The 27,464-nt window shown below is 28.4% G+C and overlaps 2 protein-coding genes across 2 annotated transcripts in view; one reads left to right on the top strand and one right to left on the bottom strand.

Moving 5' to 3' along the window:
* Positions 1–106: 106 nt before the first annotated feature.
* Positions 107–2,491, top strand: LOC119667459 (uncharacterized protein K02A2.6-like). The gene has a single exon (XM_038076751.1). The coding sequence runs from the start codon at positions 107–109 to the stop codon at positions 2,489–2,491; it is 2,385 nt and encodes a 794-aa protein (XP_037932679.1).
* Positions 2,492–7,878: 5,387 nt separating this feature from the next.
* The window catches only part of LOC119667692 (regulating synaptic membrane exocytosis protein 2-like), a gene marked incomplete at both ends in the record, with an annotated part of 37,833 nt that continues 18,247 nt past the window's right edge, over positions 7,879–27,464 (bottom strand). Inside the window, 5 exon segments of the mRNA XM_038077000.1 lie at positions 7,879–8,120; positions 8,759–9,004; positions 9,074–9,360; positions 9,420–9,668; positions 14,263–14,561. Of these exon segments, the coding sequence (XP_037932928.1) occupies positions 7,879–8,120; positions 8,759–9,004; positions 9,074–9,360; positions 9,420–9,668; positions 14,263–14,561 (1,323 nt within the window).

Here is a 27,464-nt window from a genome sequence, read left to right as displayed (position 1 = left end):
AACAGTAAATCCAGTCCTAATTGTGGACAAATATCCTTTGCCACGTATTGAAGAATTATTTGCAAAGTTACAGGGAGGTGATGAATTCACTAAATTAGATCTTACCATGGCATATCAACAGATGGAGTTGGATGAAGATTCAAGAAAATTTACCACCATTTCAACAACTAAAGGGTTGTTTCAATATAAACGTTTAGTCTACGGGTTGGCATCCGCTCCGGCAATTTTCCAAAAAATTATGGAAAATTTGTTGCTAAAAATTGAGGGAGTAGTTGTTTTTATTGATGATATACTGATCACAGCAGGGAATAGAGTTGAACACGTTAAACGAGTAAAACAAGTGTTAAGTGTTTTACAAGATGCAGGGTTTTCATTATCCCTAGAAAAGTGTAATTTTTTTTGTAAAAAAGTGGAATATTTAGGTCATATTATCGATAAAGAGGGGTTGCATACTAACCCTGAAAAAATTAGGATGATCAAAGATATTGCTTATCCAAAAAATCTGAAAGAGCTTCAAGCATTTTTGGGAATGATAAATTTTTATAGACGCTTTTTACCAAATCTGGCAAATATAGCTTCCCCATTGTATGACTTAATGAAGGGAGATAGTCAGTTTGTCTGGACAAACGAATGTTCTAAAGCAATAGATAAATTAAAGAATTTAGTAATAGCGGATAAATGTCTGACACATTTTAATCCGGAGTTTGGAACAAAGTTAACAGTAGATGCAAGTCCGATTGGCGTGGGAGCAGTACTTTCACAGGTAGCGCCAGACGGTGTTGAAAAGCCAATCGAATTTGCTTCAAGAATTTTGAAGCCAGTAGAAAGAAAGTACTCTCAATTGGATAGGGAGGCAGTAGCTATTTTGTTTGGTGTTACCAAGTTTCACCAATATCTGTATGGACGTAAATTTATACTTGTGACAGATAATAAACCCTTACAGTATATTTTTAATCCTAAAAAAGGTATACCGCAGATGGCGGCAAACAGATTACAACGTATTGCGTTAGCATTGTCGGGTTACAATTTTCAGGTTGAGCATATCAGATCAACACAAAATGTAGCAGATTACTTTTCAAGATTTCCGTCCAAAATCTACTGTGAAAATAAATGGTTAGAGTCTGATGTGTATTTTAACTATGTTAAAGAAAGCAACAAAATTCAGTTAGATTTAGAGTTAGTAAAAAAAGAGACTGAAAAAGATAAGGTGCTACAAAAAGTTAAAGAGTATATCCTTAAGGGTTGGCCAAGCAAATGCACAGATGTAGATATGGAACAATATTTTAGGAAGAAGAATGAACTATCTTATGAGCAAAATTGTGTTTTCTGGGCTTATCGAATTGTAATTCCTAAAAGCTTACAACATAAGGTAGTGGAATTATTACACTCATCACACATGGGAATAGTGAAAATGAAGTCTAGGGCAAGAGAATGTTCTTGGTGGCCAAAACAAACTAAAGATTTAGAAATAGCAGTTAAAGGTTGTGAGCCTTGTCTTAAAACAAGGGCAGATCCACCTAAGCAGGAATTAAAAGTATGGAAGTGGCCAGACAAACCTTGGAGTAGGGTGCACATTGATTTTTTTGGACCATGTTTTAAGCGATGGTGTTTAATTATAATTGATGCACATACCAAGTGGATTGAATGTATTGACATGGGTAGAAATACAACTAGTAATGCAGTAATAGAAAAATTGCAGGATGTTTTTGCACGTTTTGGACTGCCACATGAATTAGTGTCTGATAATGGAACTGCATTTGTATCCAACGAGTTTAAAATATATTTAAAGAATTGTGGTATTAAGCATTTCACAACTCCGGTAGGGTATCCTGCAACTAATGGTCAGGCAGAAAATGCGGTTAAAACCGTAAAAAACGCGTTAAAGCGAAGTCTACTTAATGTTGACTCAGGAAATTTTAATGTAGTATTAAATAAATTTTTGTTTGATTATCGTAATACTAAACACTGTAGTACAGGTATTGCGCCAGCTACGTTAATGTTTGGTCGTCAGTTGCGGACAAAACTAGATTTATTTAATCCACATAGAAAAGTTGAAATAAATGTAAATGTAAACAAAATAGTAGAAGAAAGTCAAAACAAGCAAAAGAAATATTATGGATCGAGGAACAATAGGTTCAAAGAAAATGAGGCCGTGATGATAAAAGATTATTCCATACCAGGCCGAGTAAGTTGGGCAAAAGGCTATGTATCTAAAAAGTTAGGAAGACAGATATATATAGTTAAAACTGAAAATGGAAAAAACTGGAAAAGGCATGCAAATCAAATGATTGGTTGTAAGAAAAATTTTCAGGAGGAAGAAAATAGGTCTAAATTATTTAAAGAACCAATAGTTGAGGCAAATATTGGTAGTAAGGCAAAAGATATTGTAAGTCAAAAAGTGGAAGAAAATATTGTAGATCAGAAAGGAAAAATTAATTACAAGTATAATTTGAGAACACGTAAATTTAAAGATAACATGAAACAATTGTAAAGGGGGGGTATTGTAATATGGTCACCTTAATCTAAAATATGTTATAGGGTAACCTTATTATGGTCAATACTCATCTCTCTTAGTAGTAAGTGATAAAATGTAAATTTAGTCGTTAAGTCTCAGTGAAACAAGAACATTATAATATTGAAACTACATTTTCTAATTAAATCATGTCACATACATAGTGTTTAATCGGTACGGTTATTCTGGCATATGTTTAAAATAAGTTGTAGTGTTTAAGAGTATTAAATATTCTTAAATAAATATTAGTTATCCTGAAACGATATAATATTTATTATTTCTGAAACGAACTAAAACGCCGTGGATCTTTGGTCTTCTATTTTTATCAGGTTCGTCAATTAAAGTAGCTGTTAGTAGTTTTTGTTAAAGGTTTTTTATATACCTACTACCTTAGAATTTTCTCGAGCAAAGTCAAAATCTTAAGAGCTTAATATATAATACTGTTTCTAATGAACCATGATGCGTTAAGTAGTAATCCTACAATTTTGGATTGATACATTTATATACTTAAGTATATTTGTATCTTCTTATGCACCTTAACTGTATTCTATAGGTACACACTGGGTTCACTATGGAATACCTATATATATTTTAAAAAATTTTTGCTAAAATCTATACTATTTTTAAAAGAGTGGCTAATCTTTATCTTAGTTCTAACATGAAACTTAAATATTGTAATGTTCTTAAAAAATTTTGTGATATTCTAAATAAGTTATAATCTATCATTTATCTGTGTGGCCCAATGCTCCTCTTAGGAATTAAAGAAATTTATATATATTATTTATCTAACAAAAAACAATAGGAATAAACAGATGCAGTTATCCATATTATAGTTATAGTATCTGAAAGTCAAGTGAACAGGAAAATGTCGAACACTTTTTCTTCATCTCAATATTATTATAAATAAATAATATTGTATCTATAAATTATTATACATGCTGAAAAGCAAACCAGCACAAATTATAATGTTAATAATCGATAGTTTTTCACAATTAATATAAAATGTACATCCATATGTTTAAAAATTTTAGTCAGCTTTGAAATATTATAATTTTGACATTCCATTGTTCCCCGGCATATGGTTTGGAAATACTACTGGGAATATAAATATATACTATCCCATTCGTGTACATTTACACAAATCTCAACTTTCACATAATAACAATTTCAATAATAATTTTCGCATAATAATCTTGTATGTGGCACTGCTAATCCCTGAGCGAATAGCATTCCTCAGGATGTGCAGCTGCCGTATTAAACAGTCGTTGCGCTGGGTTGCGTTGGGTTGCGCTGGGTTGTGCCGGGTTGCCTCCGGCAGAGTTCAACTATGAAGCGAAATGTGGAGAAAACAAAAATAAATTGTGAAATTTACATATTTTAAACGGAAATTGTTTAAATTTGTTTGTGACTATGCAAGTTATTTAATCTGCAGATAATTTCACAACTGAAGTTATTTAAGACTACAGTTAATAAAAATTTAATTTTTAAATTTAGTGCAAATTGTAGTCGTATGAAATATATATTTAATTTGATTTTTAAATATTTTTGCAGTGAAAAAATTAATATATATAAAAATAAATTGATTTTAAAATAAAAAATTTTTTCTTAACAAAAAAATGAAAAATAAATTTCTAAAGAGAAAGATAAAAACAAAAAGTGCTTTGTTAACATTTCAAGAGGAATTCCAGATGCAAACAAACTGTGCTCATCGTTTAAACTATAAATATTCAGAAGGAACTACTTCAACAGCAACTCCCATGGATTTCATTAAACTGAGCAGTGAAAGTGGACAATGTGGTGTTGAACAGATGTTGACTGTGATTTGCAAGTGAAAATATCCAGTGTTGTTATAAACGTATTTCCTCTTACGAATGCAAATATTTGCGGAAAATTGAAAATCGATTAGAATTTATTAGAATGTGCCATTTATTTTTGCCAAGTAAGCAACGGATTAGTCCAACAGTCTCCTTTGAATATATGATTGCTTCAAGTTTTTTTACGATAAGATACTTTTGTATAAGCAATATTGGATTTCATGAAACTGCCCACATATGTGCTGGATGATAGTTTGTATAGCAATTAATAGTTATGAGCTTTTTTATATATTATATTTTCTATATGAATTCTCTAGAAAATTCAATAATCAGAAAAGCATAAAATTATGTTTGAGTTAAATTTGAAAAAATATTTCCAATAATAAAAGAAAATGTATTAAGAATAACATAACTGGATTAAAATATTATTTTATATTGCTTTTAATAAAGAAACTTTATGTCAGTCTAAGAATTGCCATTTCATTATTAAAAAGTGATGACGTCTTTGCAAACATATTCGCAATATGGCAACCTTTTCTATTTGTATGTGAAGGGGAAATATATATGAAAATACTTATCTATTTTTTAAGTACATAAATCAGAATTATATAAATTTTATTAAAAAAAGAAGCACAAAAACAAGATTATTCAGTTTAACTAAAAATTAAATTTTGCTCGATCTTTTTTTAATTATTTTCTAATAATAATGATTTATTATATAGTTTTCTAATCTTATTTGTTGTTATTATTTACAATATGTTGTGCTGTCAATACAATTCATTTAGTTCAAGATTATACTACAGTCCCCAGTGTCAGTTTTCTTATATACTCGTAGATCCAAAAACTTCCATTATCACATTTATATCAAATAATTTTAATTTATTTTTATTTCATCTTTTTAAGGTCTAGGTTTCTCTTAGATATATTACTGAAAGTGAAGTACAAGATTGTGTGATATAGCACAACTTTTCCATGATATGGAGTTCCTCTTATTCTTCAACGAGTTTGCGATATTAGACGATTTTTGTACTTTATTTTTTTCATAGAAGAAACAACTCTTAAGGTTTTATTTTTGTGTGTTGTGTAGTTATGTAGTGCAGATGTTATTTTCAGATGATCTATTTTGTTTAAGTTTTATAATTTTCTCTGAGTTTACTAAATTTAATTGCAAATAATTCACTGAATTGTTTAATATTTTAATTCAAAAAAATTCTTTTAATCTCATATCATCACTGTAGGTAAAATAATCAATATTTAAAATTCATTCGTCAGTGAAGTTAAATTTGCTTTGTTTTCTAACAGAATTGAAAGCATCTATGCAAATTTATTTACGGGCCTCATCTTTACACTAATGCATATCAACGCTTATGGCATTTCTGTGCGGAACCCATTTTGAAAATGGGTTTTAATGCAACGCAATTACAGCGGAAAATTGTGCACTTAAGGAATATGCAGTCATGCGTTAACATAAGCTGCATTTCCAATAAACTCAAACGTGGTTCGTAATGCTCGTAATTCTCGTAAGCCAATATAAGAGCAACTATCGATGCCGTTAAGCATAATTCAAGTCTATTGCTTCATCTTTGTCGAAATCTTATTTGATGACTACACAATCTGTAGTTCTGCAAAGGAGTTCTTAACTTGTCTATGCAAATTTGTTACAATACGGAAGTTACAGGAATTTGCATACGAGTATACATACGCCTCACTATTCAAATGTGTATACACCTTCAAGTGCACTTATTTCTACTGCTCATTTCCATATGAATTACTTTATGTTCAAGTTTTATGGATCAATCAAAGTTCATATAAGTTAGGTGTATATACATATAAGAAGAAAACTGCATTCAAAAATTTAAAAGGATTTTTCTTCCTAGTACTTTTTACTTTTTGTATGTATTTTTTATTTTCTATATGTTTTCAATAACATGTAGTACTTTGGTGTCGTTTTAAGAGCAATTAATCTTAACAGATACACAATGAAATACCTGCTATTTTTGTGTAATTGTGTTTATTTTCTGTTATAAATAATGAATTTGAATCTATTTAGTTTAGTTTTAGAAAAATAATGGGTTATTTAGCTAAATAATATTTCTAAACTAAGGCATATGTCTTAAGTTTTATACTGTGCTCTGGAGCCATGGGAAGTCAATAGTTATGGAGAGAATAAGGTAACTTTGTAACAAACACACGGAGTTCTGCCAATCAACAAAAAATGAGAAAAATCTAGGAGAAAATACACTTCACTTCATTTTATAAAACAGTTTTCAATTCAAAGTCCGTATTAATATCGATGTGCTCAATAAAGTCTTTCTTTGAGAATAGATGAAAAAATACAAATTGCGATTCGTTTGCCAATCGGCTCAAATATGTGGCGTCCTTATAAAACATTTTAAATGAATTAAGAAAATTTCAATCCTTTTTTGTTATTTTATTTCTATTATTTCTTCGTGCCTGGTCTTGCATCTATCTACATTTGATATAAAAGTGATGATAAAGTGCTTGGATCTATATAAAAAAACTAAAGCTGGAGACTGTAGTATAATCATGAACTAAATGAATTGTAATAACACTACAACATAATTTAAATAATAAAAAAAATAAGTTGAGATTAAAAATCAATGAAAAGAAATCTGTAAATCTATCGATTTTATGAAGTAAGCCTTGGTAAAGATCGCCCAAAACTAAAATTGATACATGAACTTTCTGCGATAAAACTATGTTTTCAAATATGACAAAACTGTAATTTATTGTATATTAAGTAATCGATTAAGATGTGTATAAATCCGAAGAATAGGACCTGTCATACAAACTTGTCGATTAAAGCTTTTTTGTGTCATTAGTTGGTCTATAACTAAGTTTTTGATTAAAAACTGCATATTAGTGAAAAGATGTTAGTAGATTAACAAACCGAGTTGTTCCTAAGCTTAACGAGGTGGTTTATCTCTGTAACCTAAAAGAGACATCTCTTTTAAGTAGAATAAATCTAGTAAGAATAAATGCTAGTAAAAATTCATTTTAATTAACGTTACGATATTGACATGACACATTTATCTGAGATGATATATACGCTAATGATGATATACGCTAAGCCTAAAAGAAGACGAAACATTTCGTCGAATTGTTTGTGACTTACTGACTTTGAGTAAGTTCAGGAAGAAAATACTGCACAAGGAGCTTATATCCCCGTTCCAAACAAGAAATACTTTAACAAGAGATTTTTTAGAGTTTTGATATTGGAAATGCTGAGTATTTTATACTTTATTAAAATCCGTTTGTACCTCAAAAGTCTGTTAACATTATACTAACATATTTTGGAGACCGGCACTTGAAAGTTTATGGTAAATAAACTGTTATGAAACTTTCTTCTCTATATACAGCTTTTAAGTGATTTCACAAATATTATTTCAACATTAAAAAACTGAAAAAAAATATTATATGTACTTAAGAACAAATAACTATCACCTAAGAGTATATTTATATTAAATTAATTCAATTCAAAATTATATAAAATAAAACTTAAATTATATTTAATTTTTTTATAACACTTACTGCGGTGTGCTTTATCAGAAGGATCTCTACGCAATACAATACGTCTTTTTGATGAACAAATCGGTCCCGAATCAACATCGTGTATAACAATTTTAATAGCTTCACCATCCATTGATGTTTGACGACGTGGTGCTTCTAAATCCTCTAAGTTGGGACCTGTAAAAGCAGCAACTGGTGGCGGTATAGCAGCAGGTATTGTGGCTGGAAGAGCACCACGATCACGAAGAGCAGTTATGTCAGGTCTTAATAAAAGAAAAATAGATTTTCACTTACAATAATAATTTGTAAATATTAAAAAATTTTAAATATAAATATACTTATACAAATATAAATTGAAATTTTTATTTTTAATGTATGTAAGGGATTTTAAGTTTATTTATTTAAAAAAAAAATAAATTATATTGAAAAATATAAATAAACGAAATCTCTCCTTGAACATTCACAAAACTTTCTAACCGATAAACTCTCTTTCACATGCACAAATCAACTTATCCCAATGGAAACGACCAAAACTTAATTTAATTAGTATAAATTGATTTAGTTTCAGTTCCGAAAGGCACTATTCTCTATATACACATAAGGGGTATAATACAGATATTTAGAGTTAAATATATAAAATAAGTCAAATCATGGATCCTAGTTATTTCGTAGTAGATATTTAATTTTTTTTAATAAAAAAATAATTGATAAATATTCTTAAGTTAATGACAGAAGAAAATATCAAAACCCTGTAATATTGACTTAAAAACAAACTAGTTTATTTTAATGAAATTAAACAAGAAAAAAAACAATATTATTACATTATTTTCAGTAAAAGAAATAGAATCTACTATATATGTTTCTCAAAATGAAAATATATTATATATATATTGAAACTTACAGTTGTGAACCACGTCGCCGCATACGTCTGTCATCGTCCACAGTTAATACAGGACTACCTTTATCAGGACTAGGTGACTCATCATTTTGTAAATCCTCAGATGGATGTGGCACCCTAAAACTGGGTCTACGTGAACCAGGTAAAGCTATTTGTGGTGCCATGCCATCACCTGGTGAGCGTTGCAATTGTGCACCGGCTGCAACTGCTTGTATCAAGCCAGGCGCAAACACATCATAAGCAGATTTTCTTTTATGAATAAAAATATTAAATAAATAAATTAAATTTCGAACTATCTACATTGTACCAGCTACATACCTTCTTGGCATAGCGGGTATACCTAAACCAGCATCACCACCAACACCCAAGCCCCCAGCACCAATGCCACCTGTTCCAGTTGCTCCACCACCAGTTTTCATATCATCATCATAGCTATGCTGTCGTGCTACACGTGAGCCACGTCTCGATGCAATACGTGACAATGGTGGTCCAAATGCAGGCTCTTCACCTTGACGTGGTGGACTTGACGAACGACTTGGTGCCATGCTACGTCCACCGCCACGCCAGTCACCATCACCGCCCGGCGTTTTGTTACCCTTTAACTGCTTTGTTATTAAATTTGCTTTATAATGTGCTTCAGGTTAGTGTGATGGCATAAACTTACCTTTTCCAATTCTTTTAGTGAGGCAGGCGATACATCCGAGTGTCTCCTTAATTCTGGACTACGTGGAGGTGCTAAAGCTGCACCATTTGCCGGTGCTAATGTTTGCGTACTGGAACCTAATTTTGCATCTGAATGACGTCGTTGTAAAGCCTCTAACACAGGTACGTCTAGCATAGAATCTGTGGAGTCTTGCGGTATGCAAACACGTGAGGCCATTTTCCGTCGGCAAACACTGCAGCGCCACATATTCTGTAAGTAAACAAATCCATAAATCATTCTTAATGCTTTTAAACCGTTTATTATATATAGTATGTATATTTCGCAAAATTTGTGTTTATGTCTGTGGTTACTTAATGTCCGGCGTTCAGCATGCTTAAATACATTCAAAAGCATTTTGTGATGCCCTGAGGCCTTTCGCTTTACATTATTATCGCGACGAATTATGGTGTGCATACTTAAGCACGCTTTGTTGGCGAATGCATGTGTGTATCTTAAATCATGTCGTCCTTAAACTGTTGCACTTATGCACGAATGCACATTAATGCACTGCTAATTGCGGTATTTTGTGAGGTTGTGGCGTTGCGGTTTAAGATGCATGCAATGCCACATGTTATGTATGTGTGTATTTGTTGGATATTATTTAAGTGTGCTTGAAATAACATTGACTTTAATATTTAATAAATTAAGTCTGTTTCGCAATTAGATACTTTATTCGTATCAAACAAAAGAAAAAAAAATTCGAGAAAAATTACATTAAATACTATGTATTAATAATTAAAAAAATTACTTTGGAGTTCACCATGTAACTTATTATATGTTAAATATATATAAATTTATTTTTGTTTTTATTTAATTATATGTCTTTATTGAATCGCCTTAAATTAAAGTTTTAGAATATAACATTATACAAACATTATATAAACATTATACCTGAAACTGAATAAAAATTAACAATATTAAGTTAATGCCCTATACCATGTAGTACATAATACTAAATACATACTACAAGTTAGTGTAACCTATCAATAAATTTATCAATAAAAAAGTGGAAAAATTCAACGTTCGGTTTCAACAAGGACACACTTCAATAAACAATTGTAAGAGGGATTTCGAAAGACTCTAGAAGCTGCACCTGTCTTGAATGAATTTGATATGGAGTATAGCATATTCGTCACAAAAAATGTTATAGTAGTTGTTGCATAAAGTATCTGTTTTTAAATTAAAATTATATGTATAACTTAAAAAAAATAAGCATTTTTGGAAAAAAGTTTTTCATAAAATTAATAAACGAATGCTTTAAGTTAAGTAGAGTCGCAGAAGGAAAATTCCCATTAAGATTCAAACGTGCTATGAATGTAGTCCTTTCTATAAGCTAAAAAAATAAAAGAATTCAAAAAGTTATAATGGAAATTAAAAATGTTTGTAGTTTGACCGTTTGCTGGAATCTGCATGTCAAGGAAACATGCAGCGCCAATGGCAATAAACAAAAACTTTAATCAACAATGGCTTTCTCTGTATTGCATTCCTGCATTTTCTAGTTTCCTGCTGAGGAACGTGCAATCATACAATACAAGTATGCATTGGAGTATGGAGTATGCTTGGACATGTATAATGATGTACTCTGCTTTATTGAACAGCTCAAGTTGGAATTCAAGTTTTTGTGAATTTCAATCATTTTATTTGAATAAAGAACTACTCAATGAATCCAAATAAAACTCTTCGAAAATTTTAGCATTTTAATTAAGTTCATCAGTAATTTTGTTGTACAAAAAATATCACTGGAAAGGAAATATTCAAAAAACTGCTTAAGAAGTGATAATATGAGTATATCAAATTTAAAGAAATTTAATTAAGAAAAGTATTGCTACTTGTAGCAATACCTTTAGTGGATGAAAGAAAAATAAAATTCATAAGAAATTATAGTATTGAAAAAGCAGTTGGATTGGTGAAATAAATTTGCACATTCAAATATAATTAAAAAATGACAAACCGATTGATTTGCTGTTTTGTAAAAATTCATACAAATTAATTGGTTGTATCAACAATTTGCTAAAGAGTTCTTGTCAAATTTGTGAAGACGTTATTTTCCACTTTATTGAAATTAACGTCATATAAATAGAAGAATACACTAGATTAGGTAAGCCAGATAGCTATGTATTCAAACTGGATTTTTCAGGAAAATTTCAAATATTAAATAACTTTTGTGATAAAAGGAGATAACCTTTAAATTCTGTGTTAAATCCAATATAATTCTCATGAACTTGAATTTTTGCTATATTAAAATCATAGAAATGAAATATAACCTTCGTAAAATTTATTTGATATTAATGTTAACTTGTAAATAGGAAGCGCTTTGAATTAGTTGATGCAACCATACCTTAAAGTATAATCTACGAAAAAATTTTGATAATTTTTTTTTTTTTTTTTAAATATGAAATGCGCGGCATTCCTCATAGCTACAGAGGAATACATTCTCGGAATGGATTTACTTCACGGAGATAATCTCTAAACCGTATGCGCAACACAGGGCTTTTCAACAATAACCGAATACAGTAGTTGGCAGATTGTAGTCCAATTACACGGACTACATTACATTAACCTGCGATTTTTTGAATTAAAACCTGTATACAGTGTTTTCGGTGTGTATGGCATAAATAAGGAAATGGTTCTTTGGTTCGAGAAATTAAAGAAATAAAAAAAAAATATGTGGTGTGCGTACCTCGTAAACCTAATCTTATAAAGACCGTGCTTGATGTGAATTATTGTTCCTTAAACGTGCTTTAGTTTAACTTATAGTTCGTTCTTTTTATCTGTTTGGATAGATAATTAATTTTTTCCGAGACATTTCGAGGGTATATTAATTTTTTATATTATTTTTGTCGAAGACATTATTTAACCATATTTATATGAAATTCGTTTCAATTCGTTTTTCGTACCTCAAATGTATTACTTTTTGCAGAATAAGAATGGTTTATAAATGTAATCAGTAACATTAGAAAATATAATTATTTAAATTCAACAACTCGAAGAACGAAACAAGAGTTATTATTAATTAATTAATTATTTAGAATTAAGTTTGAATTAATTTTATAATTTACTTTTGTTGTTTTTTTTCAACTATTGTTTAACTTTAAGGATTTTTATTAAAGCATAAATAATCACTACAAAGTGGTACTAACTTATCAATTCAAAATATGATGAAGAACAAAACAGTTGGCAATAAGTTCATCAAACGTGTCAGACGTGCCACATTGCAGTGTCGTTTATTTCACTTATTAGATACAAAAGTCACTATTGTTGTGCCATTTTGTATCGATTATTTATGACTGAACATGCAATGGGCATAAATCATAACGGACAGAGATGTAGAATGAACATTACTAACTTGTCTTATATTTTATATTATATATTTTCATTTTATATTCTACTCTACTAAGTAAATATATTAAATTTTATTATTATTATTATATAAAAAATGGTCGGAATGTAAATTCTTAAGTATTTATATATAACTACAACACTACAACAACAAAATATCACTCAGTTGTAGATGATATTATTTATATATATATACAAATGTAGATAGTATTATTTTATATATAACATACCACAATTATTTTCTAATAATAATGGATTTGGCTTTATTTCAATTTAATTCAATATGTAATAATATATTTTAAAATTGCATAGAAGTGTTATGTTGGCAAAATGTTTAATAATATTAAATAATATTCCAACTGATTTGGTTAGAAAAATAGTGCATGTGTTCTAATTACTTAATTCGATCTGTTATTGCAGAAATATGAAGCAATGTTAACGTGTAAATTAAGCTCTAAGGTCTTTACTTGAAGCCGACTAATTGTCACGCTTTGATGCTCAATACTTTGCAATGTGATCTCAATAGCGTTTTAAGAGTTTTAACACCAAATCATCGATTAAACAGCATAAACAAGATAGAAGACTTTAACTATTCTTTCAACGGAGTTATAAAATAACCTTCTAGAAATCATTAACATTGAAATTGAAGTTACAATAGAATCGCTTATCATTTCAATTGCATAAATATCCAATGCAGTAACTTTGATCGTTACGAATTGGCTGCTAAAGATATAGTCAAATGGACGTTATACATGCTATTTCCACAAAAAAAAATTTCTACTCACATAAGACTTTTTTTAAAAAGCCATCAGAAACTGTATAGTGAACTATTTGTAAAGAAAAATTTCCTGAAGAAATATTTTTCTTATTTCGAACTTATTGGACTTTAATTTAAAGCAACTATCAGAATCACATAATCATCTCAATAACTATATAATTTTTTTTATATAATTTTTGGGTACACGGTACGTATGAGTAACATTTAAAAATGGTTTTTAACGCAATGTTTTTTCTTGCGTAGAAAATCCCTAATTTTTCGTATTTTTCGTATATATAACGATAATATGAAAGCTGTAAGTTTCTTAGAAGTTTTAAATTTATGGCTTCAGTTTGTTTTTATTCTACGGCAAGTAAACTAAATATTGAAAATTTATATGCTAGTAGTAAGACTTTTTTTTTATAAAATCTTTTTTGATAAACGGTAGAGTACACTTTACTTTTATACAGTCCATTATTTAATTAGTAATACTTTAAATTAATTTCTTTTTAATTGCACACTTAACTTCTTGCCACTATAAAATGTTAAAATTTGTATAATAAAATATTGTTTCAATTATATCACTTTACTTTTAGCAACAGTTTTAATCTGTAAAGGATATTATCAATTTTGTAGTTTTCTGTACGAGTGGCGTTATTCAAATCAAATTCACTTTAAAACCGTAAAATTCATTACAAGTGCACTCACCGCATCCTCATTCTCCTCAAGTTTACTGTAACTGGCACAGTCCTCGCAAACGCGTTGCTGACATTCAAAGCATGTTTTGTGATAGTCATCCGGTTTGAAAGACTTCAAACAGACTCTGCACGCCCCAGCACGTCGTCCCGGTTCCGTTTTGGATGAATTCGCACTACCACTTGTTGTGTTATTGTTATTATTGTTATTTTGATTAGCTGTTGCATCCTGCTGTTGCATTTGTTGATAACCACCATAGCTGCCATCGCCATCTGTGGGCACCAAGGAAGGACGCGGCGACATTTTATTCACTGCAAATATATGTAAAAGATGCAAATTAAATTTAAATTTAATGCACTTTCGCAACAAGTTACAATAAAATAACGGATGGAGTACAAATGCTATTTCCACTGCAAATGAAATTGCTAAAATATTGCAACGCTTTTGCTGCTGTTGCAGTTAATACTGCAATTGCATTTGTTGTAAAAACAATTTCACCCTGCATACTTGTAGCAGGTAACAATTTGCATAATGTAATTTAGTAAAATTTTTTATTAAATTCAATAAAATTGTTGACATTGAGGATAAAAGACTGCCAGAAGTTATTGCGAAGTATCTTGATGTAAAACTTTCACAGCTTTGGATCGATCAATGTTGATTGTAATGCAATTTGAATGTTGATAAAATAAAATTTAGAAGTTTATAAGAACTTATTAAGAATGAAGTTGTTATAATATCCAAATTAGATAACTATTCAATTTTTATCAATAGTTGTGGATTGAATATATTTAGTTTGAGAAAATTTTTTTAGAGTACACAGATTGGTGATGAAAATATGATATGAAAATCAATACATGAATAATTTTTTTAAGAATATGCGGAAGATACATTTTAAAAACTCAATATTTTTTATTAAGAATTTTATTGGTGCAAAGAGATAATATATCACTGTCAAGGCCTTGTGTAGGAGAATTGTAGGAGAAACGATCAAAATTCAGTATTTGTTGAACCAGTATAGATATGAAATATTAATATGGTTTTTAATAGGGCTTTCTATTATATATATTTTGAATGAAGTCAAATCGGCATACTATAAACGCTTCAAATTTGGTCCACAACATAGTCAATTTTTTAATTTTTTTAAATATCTCAAGAACTATAATAGGTAGCATAATAAAGTTATATAGTTGTTATATACCAATTGAACCTACACTATAAAGTTTGAAAAAGTTTCATGATACTCAGATTACTTAAGTGAAAACAGTTTTAAAGATATGACAGATTTTTTCAATTATAAATTTTTACTCTTAATTAAAATTAAAAATTTTTACAACTTAATTAATAATAATATTTTAAGCTTTAAAAAACAGAAAAAATTGGCATTTTTCGATAAACAGTAATTAAATTGCAATGGTTATAAATTGGCCAAAATTCTGCGAAATCTTAATTTCAGTAAAATTTCCTAAAATTATAAATAACTTAAGAACTCAAAAACAGATTAGTCTCATTTTTTATTTAAAGTAGTATATTTAAATATGTAATAAATATATAAAGTCCAACAAAATCAATTTTTTACATAATTTTTTATATAATAAATAATTTTTTTTGAACATTTTGTAGAGGAAGGTGGTTTTTGCAAAGAGCGCGCGAAATATTATGAAACTTTTTAAGCGTTATTGGAATAGTACAAATAATTAGTATATCGAATTTAATTTTGCTTCTTATTACAGTTTTTGAAATATTCAAGTAAATTGAAAATTTGAACATGTTTGAATCCAAACCTGGAGAGGTTTCGGGGTGCCGATTTAGCTTAAAGTACAATCAAAACAAAGTCCATCTCAAGAACTATATTTATGGGTAATTTTATTTCAGTAACTCTACTGATTCAGACAATACCGAATTTTGATCGTTGTGTCTTAATTCATGTGTTATTCTCTGGTTTGCTTAATAATAAATATGTGTATTTTTGTATAGATATACATACAAAAGTAAATATCTTTCTTAGCTAGACACAAAAAACGTTTGGTTGATAGTAATAAAAGTAGAAAATTTGCAATTATACTATTACTATCCGTACGAAATGTCTTTTGGTTAAGACCAAAAACAGCGTACAATTCGTCATATGACTCCCTAACCCTTAGATGAACCATAAAATTTTAGCATAAATAAATAAAAAATATTAAAATTATCATCACATGACAGATGTAATAGATAAACCATTATTATTTCTACACCATTGGTAGAAAGCAAGATTCTGAAAAGTACTTTGTATGCTATACGTATTAATTTTAGTTTCTTGATTACAATTTTTATTTGGTTAATTACAACAATTGCTTGTAAATATCATTTCCTTATATCGCTGCTTTATTCTTTAAAATATTTATTGAATAATTTTAATTAAAATAAATATTTACCTATTTAAATATTTTTCGCTGACACATTAAATTGCAAAATATTTAATAAAGTTTTCATAATTAACAATATTTTTAACACTTTAAACAATAACAAAATATTAATTGACTAATTAACAAGCCACACTAACACAAACACATATGCACATATGCCATCATATCCTGTCTGTCTATGTATGTATAATATAAACAACAGAGGCGAACATGGCCGCATTCGCGCATGAATAACGAAGCCAAGGGAAAATCAGCATGCAAACCACTAATGAAAGTTGTGGCATATGGAAAAACTAATAGTCAACAATTTACATATGCACAATACATATACAAAATAATAAATTGAAAAATAAACAAAAAGCAAATTGAAAACAAACAAAAAATATAAAAATAAAATAAAATTTGTGAAAAAAAAGTGCGGCAGTGAATGAGTTGAAAACGAAGAACACATCAACAAAGCCAGTAGTACTAACAGCAACAGCAGCAGTAGCAGAAGCAGAAGCAGCAGCAACAGTAGAAGCTGCAATGTCAATAGTAACTGTCAATACAAATATACACTGTAAAACCCACACAACCATAAAATTAACTTGTTTATTATACGCATAAAGCCACACTGGATTTATTGTTGTTGTTGTTGCTGCTCTGTTGTTTATTTTATTTCATTTTAGTTTATTTTTAACAGAGTTTTTTAATAACTGCAGCGAAAAATTGGGAAAACTGTCAGAAAAAATTATAAAGCATGTCTAACGTATGGAAGACGAATGAGAAAGTAATTTTGCTAGAGTGTGTCATCTACTCTGTGAATCCTTTTCAAAAAAAAAAAAAATAATTTGGGCTTTATTTTGATTGTTAATTACTGAGTAAATTGGCATTTCATTTAAACTTAAGATTCAGTTAAACATTCTAGTAAATTTTATTCTAAATACGAAGAAACTAAATAATGTAAGAATATTATAGAATCTATAACACTATGTTATATGATAGTTCAATCATTTTTATTATTTTAAGAAGGGATCATGCACTGCGACCTAAAAGATCTATAGTCTATTAGTCAGATTAGAGTATTTTTCCAAGTCCGGTTTCTTTAATGAAAGACATTATAGAGTGTATATTTCCTAGTCTTAAATCCTTATGATCCATGAAATACCCTCCTAGATGTTTCTTCCGCTTGTGCAACAGTTTGTCTCTCTTCACTACAGTACCTGCAGTTAAGTTGGATTAAATTCCCAATTTCATAGGTGATTATTCAATCTAAAGTTCAATCATTAAATCATTTTCAATTATAAACGACAGTCATCGTTTTAAAATAAGTAACTACATACATTATCAATAATGAAATCATTGAATGAAACAAAATTTTTTCATTATCTAACTCAAACTATTCAAGTACATTAAATAATTTACTCTTTGAATTTCTGGGATTAAAGGTTAATTTTTGTGTTGATTGCTAACATCGGAGTTGGAATCTTTATTTGCTGATACAATTTTTATTCATTTTAGTTAAGAAAAAAAGAATTTATTTAGCAGTATTCTGCTAAATCCACATATCTTTCACATGCAAACCTTTTATTTATACAAAAAAAAATGGTTGAAGTGATCGCAACGATCATAATTGACAGTTAGTGCCATACTTTGAACAATGTTAAAAAAAAAATACCTCCAAAACCTATACCTCAACATGAAGTTACTTTTTGCTACAATTTTGTTCATTATATATCCGCAAGTCAAAAGATTATTAAAAAATCGTCGTCCAAAAGCTATTGGTTGTATGTTTTATGTATTGTATGACATCCATACTGTAAATGATAAAACTTAACCACTTAATAGATATCCTAAAATATGTTTGAGATAAGTTAAGTTGGACTGCAGGACTGAATAAAGTTCAAAAATTTACATTGTAGTTAATATGAATTAATTCTAGTAGCATAATTTTAACGCAGTGTGATATATTTTTTAGTATAAACTTTTTTATTTTTTTTATACTCATTTTATTTATTATTTAGGTATGATTTAATTTTATTCATACATACACATGGCTTTAGCTTCAATATAGCCGACCTAATTCACTGTTAACTATAAATATAGTTAAAAATTTTTAAATCTTATCATTTAATAATTAGTCAATATAATAGGTTTCTTCATGTTAATTTTTTCTTGCAGAGAGTAGTTTAAAGTCCGTATATGATATGTTTTTGGACTGCAAGTGCCAGGCTTAGAATTCGTGCCTGTTAAATTAGAAGCGATGACTAACCGTGTTTTTCCACGAGTAGCCAAGGCTCCACAAACTTTAAAGTTTTATCTTACTTTTTTTTTTTTTAAGTGATACTAATCAAAGCACTTTCCGTGCTTTTTCAAATTAGAACAAGCTTATAAACTTCAGCTTTAGTTGGAAATACAAGTTCAATGAATTGAAAGTGAATTTTTGAAGTTGTCTATTGTAATATGTTATAATAGGTTTCTGTTCGGACGAACAATTTTTTAATGTAGCTGGGTCTATTCCATCGATGCTCTGCTTTCCGCTTTGAAGCAGGCAGTCGTCGCTGAAGACCAGAACCTCAAAAGTATGTATAGTAAGACAGAAACTCGAAAAACGTTAGATTGCACACATTATATTCCAATAAAAAAATATATATAAAGCTTCTTAAAAACTACTAGAAGTAGTAGTTAAAATCTTAAGAAATTTAATTAACTATAACATCATAAAAGGAAACATCAAATCATTAAGGAAGTTTCTAATAAATTAAATAAAAATATAATTTCTAAACTATATAAATTAGTGTTGATAAATTAAAAGAATTTGTAAAATAAATTACTGATTAAATTATTTTTAGGTACCAAATGAAAAATCAATCATAAAATTATTGTCTTAAAATTCAACTAATTTGAATTAAATTGACAAATGACATATTTAGCAGAATCAAAATTAACTCAATAAATAATTTAAATGTTAAGATAAAATACTTCTGAGAAACTAGAGTAAACCAGCTCATATTTAAACAATAGGCTTCGTTCCAAAAATACCAATTCAAAAAAGAAAAAAACTTCTTTAACTGTGTATTAAAATCAAATCTATTTTGAACATTAATTGTTCTTTTACTGTTATATTTAATAATTTCTTTCTATTTAAGTGCATACTCCCAACCCATGATTATTAATGTACAAAATGGATTCCAAATACGGTTTCATCTTATGAAACACTACAACTGTTAAATTTCTATTAAAATTATATTGCTTTTCAAGTATTTTCCATTTGTTTTTATGGCAACGAAAAATCTAACATAATGAGAATTGTTATCAATTCGTGAGAAGATTGCATGCTAATATTGCTATTTCATAATTAATAAGTGCATAAAAGATTCATTATAACAAAATTAATATTCTACCACATTTTTATTCAAAAAATGTAGTTCATTTCTGTAGTAATATATTATTATCTCTTATATAGAGCAAGTTGTTAAATATTTGGATTTTTTCTAAATAATTTTGTTTAAATACTCAAAATTTCTAATGTTCAAAATATATCGTTTCAGTGAATTATTTTATATCAAATATCTGATTTTGACAACCGAAGGTTGGTTAGTATACAATATATATAGTAAGAGATATTGTAGTTCGATAAAGTGACATCAGTAGCACTCAGCTTTGTAGTCAGAGCAATTAATTATTGAAAATTCAAGTTAATGCGAATTATAATTCATTCTATGTGAAATTACCAGAAATTGAATAAATTCAAGTCAACAATTGGCTGACCGTGCTTGTAGCATCAATAGAACATATGTTAAACATTTTAACAAATGTGTCCTTACACTATTATTCGAAGAGAAAAAGTAATCACAAGTTAAATTAAGAATACTATTGCTGTGTGTGCTTTTGAAATTCTTTGTTGAATCAATTATAATTAGCATTGAAACAATTGTTCTAGAGTTAAAGAATGCATAATGAATTACCAAACCTTACTGAACAGAAATATCAACATAGTTTGACATTCTCTGCTGGCAAACCATAGTTCGATAGATCGATAGTTCTCATGTAGTTAAAAAAAACACCCTATATGATCCCTTAAATCGGTATAAATGTACGATATTCTCTGAGGTCATAAAATGGTCGAATTCGTTATATTATAGATATTAGTTCAAAACAATATGAATTTTTACATGAATTGCAGTGATGCTACTGTTATACTTGTTATACTTTAATAAAATATGCATGGCTATGGATTAATATTTATTTTAAGTACATCAGGATGGAATTTGCAATCTTTACTAACTTAATCTTACTCTTTCTATCACTAATTTTTAAGTTGCAAATTTAATGGTTTGCTACAATGAATTTGGACTACTTGGGAAACTGGAGCAATTAAGGTAGCTGTTACCTACCGCCTGAAAGCACTGCATATGCAAAAATAAATAGACAAGGCGTTATATTTCTTATATCTAGTTGCAACCGTGACAATAATCCAGAAACGAGCGAATACTGCTGACGATTTTTCTTTCCAGTTGTACTTGGTGCAAGATTTTACTACTATTTGCTAATTAATTAAACCACATTAATTAATCAATTCTGTGAGAATTTCTTACATTGCAGATCCTTTCTTTACTAGTTCATCGCGTATTTTGTTTCATCCTATATTTCATTGTCTCGATTCTGTCCCAAATCAGAAAAATACTATACAGCTTAAGGTGTAACCAACCTGATACGAGATTTTAATATCTGAACTCAAAGGCAGAAGAGGAGATTCGTTATTCAAAAATAATGCAATGATCTTTTCGAATGTGGGGTTTGTGGTATGCAATATACAGGTCTCTACAAATGTAAACACTTTCACCTTGGAAACCTTACATGAGTTAGAAAACCGCATCGACTTTTCACTTTTCCAAGATCCTAATCTTTCTAAGTGTATCGGTGTAGGCACCATACTGCAATCCATTTTGGAGACTTCTTAACCTTTCTGTTTTCGCTCCTTTCTTAATAGTAAAACCGTAGTATAATTCCTGTGGAATATCACTGTCGAGATGAAGTGTTGTAATACTAAGTTGCAACTTTTATAAGTCATTTAATGTGTTATGAATATATGTATGACAAATTTCTTAGACGAATGTAAACTCGTAAGATTAAGTTGTTGATTAGTAGCTAAATTTATTTTAATGACCTTTTTCTCTTTTATACTTTATGAAAATTTTAAGCAATAACTTTTTTATTTTTTGTTTGTATACTATTAGAAACACAAAACATTTCCTTTATTTAGTTTCTTTCAGTGCAAAACATGTCATTTTTAATGACGAACAAGAATGTCTCATATTTACAGATAAAAGGATATTAAATACTAAATAAATTTCTGACATAAAACTCCTTTGTTAAGATAGTATTTTCTCTAAATGAATTCAAGAAAGGTTTTCCACAATTCTTTTGTCATAGCTAAATATGCATTCAATGTATCGCAAAAGGCATATTCTCACTATGGGAATATTTCTGTAGAGGTGTTTTGTGTTTTTTACTACAAACACATAAATTGGAGCACCAAAGTCAAGGTAGAGAAACCGAGAAGGTTGTTTTTAAAATATGTGCAAAAGTTTATCAAAAGTTTTCTTTTCACTATGCAATCAAAATACATTTGCTTGTCCTTGTATGAATATCTTTACACATGTACATAAACACCCATTGATGTATCTTTTGATAGTTCGAAACATGGCACCGTAGTCGTAGTTGTATAAACAAAAGTACAAAATATTATGTTACATTAGTCAAGACATACAAAAATATTTGCTAAATTTCACACGTTGACTTAAAACAAATAAAATATAAGGTTTTGAAGTCGATATATGTAAAAATTTTGCAGAGGTTAACTTATTTTCGGTAAATGTCAATGTTAGAGAGGAATGGTAACCTTGACTTTAGATATGCAGAAATATGGTAATCTTTTTTTTAGTTTTTCTTTGTTATTCGATGTCATTAGAATAAGACTTTAAAATTTATCAGAAATTGTTTTAATATTTAAAATATTGATTGGCTTACAATTACTAATTATGTATCACATTATATCATTGGAATTATAAAGAAAAAGTTCATGGAAAAATGTTTTAATTTTCTAATGGGATCTTCTATGCGAAATACAACAACTAGTGGTCCTAGGGTGGACAAAGTCAGTGCAGACATTCCACACAAAAATATTATTTTATTTTATTTTAATTTGTCCAGTATTTAGTGAAATGCGATTTAAAATTAACAACTAGGAAACAAACTAAAGCATAAAATTTTAATTTTAAAATTAAGCTCGTTAATCTCCACTCTTTTCTGCAACTCTAATGTTGCTTTGATACTTAATGAAGCCATTCCATTATTGATCCAAGCTATTTACAACATTAATGATTCCTATTTCGGATAGTATTTTATTTCCGAAGCATTCTATTTAAAGGAAATAGATAGGGTTTTATAAAATGCTACAGAGTTCTTCGTCATTCATGAATATTTTTTTTTGTGCAATATACAGATCAATGCTCGTATTTAAAAATAATAAAATAATGTAAGAGTACTTACTGACATTTTGAGTTAATCACTTCTATTAGTTTTGAGTATTTTTCCTAAAATAATATGGATTTATTCATTTTGAAAGCAATTTCTTTACAAAAGTCTGCATTTTAGCAACACAAATTTTAATTAAAATTTCTATATCCTACTACAAGGAACCTGCTTCAAATAGGAAAGATTAAAAATTCGAATAATCAAATTTAAGCTTGACGTTGGTTCAGGGCATCAATATTTTGCGAGCCTATGTTCCATATTTTGCTAGAGTTCAATAGTTGTCACTTGCAGTACAGAGATTGTTACACCTTTTATCTATATTAAAAGAACATACGAACAGCAGAAGGTTGCATTAGTTTAGTTTATAAGTAAAACTGTGTTTTTTTTAATACAGGGAAAACTTCAAAAATATGCTCTACTTATAATACTATAACTATAGAATAGACTTCATATTTTCTATATAACATATATGTATATATATATATATATAATATTTTATAAATAATAAGAACTTGTTTTTTGTTGTCCTTATTATTATCGATTTTTACCATAAAGTTTTTAATATACTTGGAAGAAAAATTCATAGAAAATTAACCTGTGATAAAACTCTCATCAAACTTCAGTTTTTTTCAGATACTTTCACCTTTAATACGAAGTAGTACCATTATGCTCACTACTTTGTTAACAAGTTGTATAGATTTTCTTTGAATTGAACTAAATTTTGTATTTCATTATGGTTTTCAGAAAGTTCTGCAACGTTCTGTGAAGTAATTGTGGAAGAGAGTGCATAAAATTTAAAACTTTTTGTTCAAAAAGTGTTGAAAACTTTACTGAAGTAAAACTTACTCAACTGAGAAAGCGTATGAACAATGCGATATACATATGAAATTTTATTTAAAAAAGAAAACATGTATATGCAAATATTTATTTAAATATATGAAAGCAGAGCGACCATGCTTTACTAAAAAATTTTTCATTTTTAAATTAAAAATAATTTATAAACTGCTAGAGAACATTTCATGCTTATATACAAAAAATATAGTTAAATAAAATTTTAGTAAGTTTTTCACGAATTTTCTTTTAACAAATTTTATTATATTATTGTGGGGAAAAGTTGTGAAATTTAAAATGTACGAAGCAACAAAATAGAGTTTAAGTTAATTTTTAAACAATCTCAAGACGTTAAATTTTTGTTTTTTCTTTAAGTTGTGAAGGTTTTCCAAAGTAGTTTCTGTTAATGCGATAAGTATAAAATTTATTAATTAAGTGGGTTTTTAACAAATTATTAAGAATTATTATACGGTATTAATTATTATAAATGATTGCTTATAACAGGCAATAGTATTTAATAAGAACTACTAAGAGTACTGGCGTACGATTTCAGCAGTACTGGATGTTTTTATTTCAATATGTAGTTCACAAACAAAAAAAAAATAATTTCATTATAGTAGAGTAAAATGAAACAAAGAATAAAAATTGGAAATGAAAAATAATTAGAAAATTAATGGTATTGTATTATGTTATCCTGTGCTAGGCAAGATTGCTATAAAATAAAAATAATCTAGTTAACTAGAGATTCAATTTCGGAGTGAAAAACAATAAGTTATGAGCTTATATAGTTCCCTCAAATTATTCCAACTCCAATATATACTCATTTTTTAGGCAAGAAAGTCAGGATATATAAATGACTTAGTAAAATAGGCACTTAATCTCTAAATAATAGTTAATAACCTACAAGCTTATATAAATCACCTAAACTAATTACATTTTGATGCATACCCATATGCCTAGCAAGATTACTATGAGATATTAATGGTCCACATAAATAGGGAACCTTGGAGTGAAAGATAATAAGTTACAAACTTAGATCAGTCTCTGAAATTATTTATATTGTAATGTGCAAGAAGAAAGGAATTAGTTTCCAAGTGAAAGGAATAAGCTTATTTTTAAGATTTTTAAGATAACTAGAAAGTACTAACAACAGAACAATTCAACTTTTGGAATATGTTAATTATAGATTAATAACAAAATAATAATAAAAAAATACTAATTAAATAATAATAAAATAATAACGAGGTTAAAATAACAAAACACCGTAATATAATTAATGTTATAAAAACAAGCTATGGGATAACTAGATAAAGGCTTGATTAAATATTGCACAATTTGAGGAAGTAATGTTTTGAGGTTCAAAATGTTAGCCGAAATCGGAAGTTATAGAAGAGTGACTGTATATATAATTAAGAATAATTAATTAGGGTAAATATTAACCAATTATTAATGATTTTTTATTACACTAAAAATAATTGGTTATCAATGATGTTGAACTCATGTGTATACAGATTTTATTATATATAGAAGTCTAATTCAATATTTATAGAATCTGAATCATTGATAATTAATTGTTTTTTTTAGTGTCATAAAAGTTCAGTATTAGTTACGTTATTAACTATTCTATTTTCACGTCAAATATTTTTAACAAAAAAAAAAAATGCAAGTCGTTAGTAATTTTAAAAAACAACCCATTAAATGTTTTTGTCCGAAAATATATCAGATCCGTCAGGAAAAATGTACATGTACTGTTATACTATCGAGAAACTGTAAACACAAACAACAATTTATAAATTTAAGTATAACCAAGCATTAGTGAATGAAGAATGCAATATTTAACATTATCTTGCCACTTTAAGACGAGGTAAGTGACGTGCATTTATAGCATTTTCTGCAGGTGCAACATGCATTCCAACCGTAATGAAGTAATCTAGAATGCAGAGCCAAAGTATTTTGTGACAAAGCCATACAAATATCTAAACATTTATCAACACAAAGACGCAAATTCACATACATATACAACGATACAAACTACAAAAAAAAAAAAATATATGAAAATATCTGATATTTGTGCTGTTTTCCTCTCAGTTTATTTGCATTTGTACAAAAGTGTGCTTGGTTGGGTTGTTTTATTTAACTTTTTGTTGGAAATTCTGGTTGCAGCACGTTTTGCATAATATTTCATGGAAGGTGTGCGTCTGTTGGTTTCTGAAATCCTTGAACCTTAGCTGTTGGTTTTTTACTTCACTTCTTTCCCAATGCTGTTGATGTAAGTTTTTACAGACAAGGAAGTAGGCAAATACCCAAGTGAACCAAGTGCAACACACACAATTGGGTTAAAATGTGCTCAATGACTCAACGTGACACATGACCGCAATTTAATGCCATCAACCGTACAGGCAGAAGGCATAAAAGGATACGTTTACAACTTCAAATACACAACTAACTACTGATATTTTTATACTCGCATAGTATACGAGTATATACGTATATGCATATATACACAAGTATGATGAATATATAATAAGGAATAATTTTAGTTTTTGCATATCTGTTATTTGCATATAAATTGTGTGTGAAATTTTAGCACAGCTGACAGTACTTTTCATATTTTATTCTATTTTACACTAATTCCTTGTGGAAAAATTGATTCAATTCTGCTTGAGCAGTTGAGCAGAGCACATAGTAGAACATATTCTACTTTCTTTCGTTTTCACTAAAATTAATAGAAATTTTATTCAATTCACATTTTAAAGCAATAAATTTTCGAAGAATATAAGCAAATCATAAATGCAAATATTTTTATCACACAACATAGGTATGCATGCAATATATACTGGCATTCATATAAGCAAATTAATATTTATAAATTTTTGATTTAATAAAAATTTATTGAAGTTTTAAATGCATTTAATCTCTTGACTTTTGCTTACTTTTCAAAATTTATTGGTAAATATTCATAAAAATGAACAAAACTGCAGTACTGAAAGGATTTATTTGCAGTTCATGCAACAAAAACGAAATATTTCAGTATTTATTTTTGTGGGTGTCGAATTCATGTGAAGTATTAAGGTTCTTCAATTTAAATTTATGTTTTTATTTAAGCTGAAAATTTCATTTTTATTAGACGTTAAATATGTTTAAACAAAAAGTCCTTACACAAGCAATCAACTTTACATTTTATACTTTTTTTATTGACGATTTAAGCGTAACTCTCTTTATTTCTGATATAATCTTATTAAAGGCAATTAATACTTTCAAAATATAATTTCTTCTTTAATCAAACGTATTCATTTATAAATAATAGCTTATATATGTTTTCAATTAAATAAGAATAATTTGTGTGTAATGGCACAGCAGTTTAGTTACGTAAATTTTATTATTTTTTTTTTTAAACGAACTATTACATCCCACAACAACTAAGAGAGTGTTCAATTGCTCTAAAAATCATCGATGTTT

This window comes from Teleopsis dalmanni, chromosome 1, assembly GCF_002237135.1.
Source record: "Teleopsis dalmanni isolate 2A chromosome 1, ASM223713v2, whole genome shotgun sequence".
In the NCBI taxonomy this organism is placed as follows: domain Eukaryota; kingdom Metazoa; phylum Arthropoda; class Insecta; order Diptera; family Diopsidae; genus Teleopsis; species Teleopsis dalmanni.
This window is presented reverse-complemented; position numbering and strand designations above follow the sequence as displayed.

Coding starts and splice junctions, on each gene's coding strand:
- LOC119667459 (XM_038076751.1), top strand. CDS start 107: ATGGCATATCAACAGATGGAGTTGGATGAAGATTCAAGAAAATTTACC.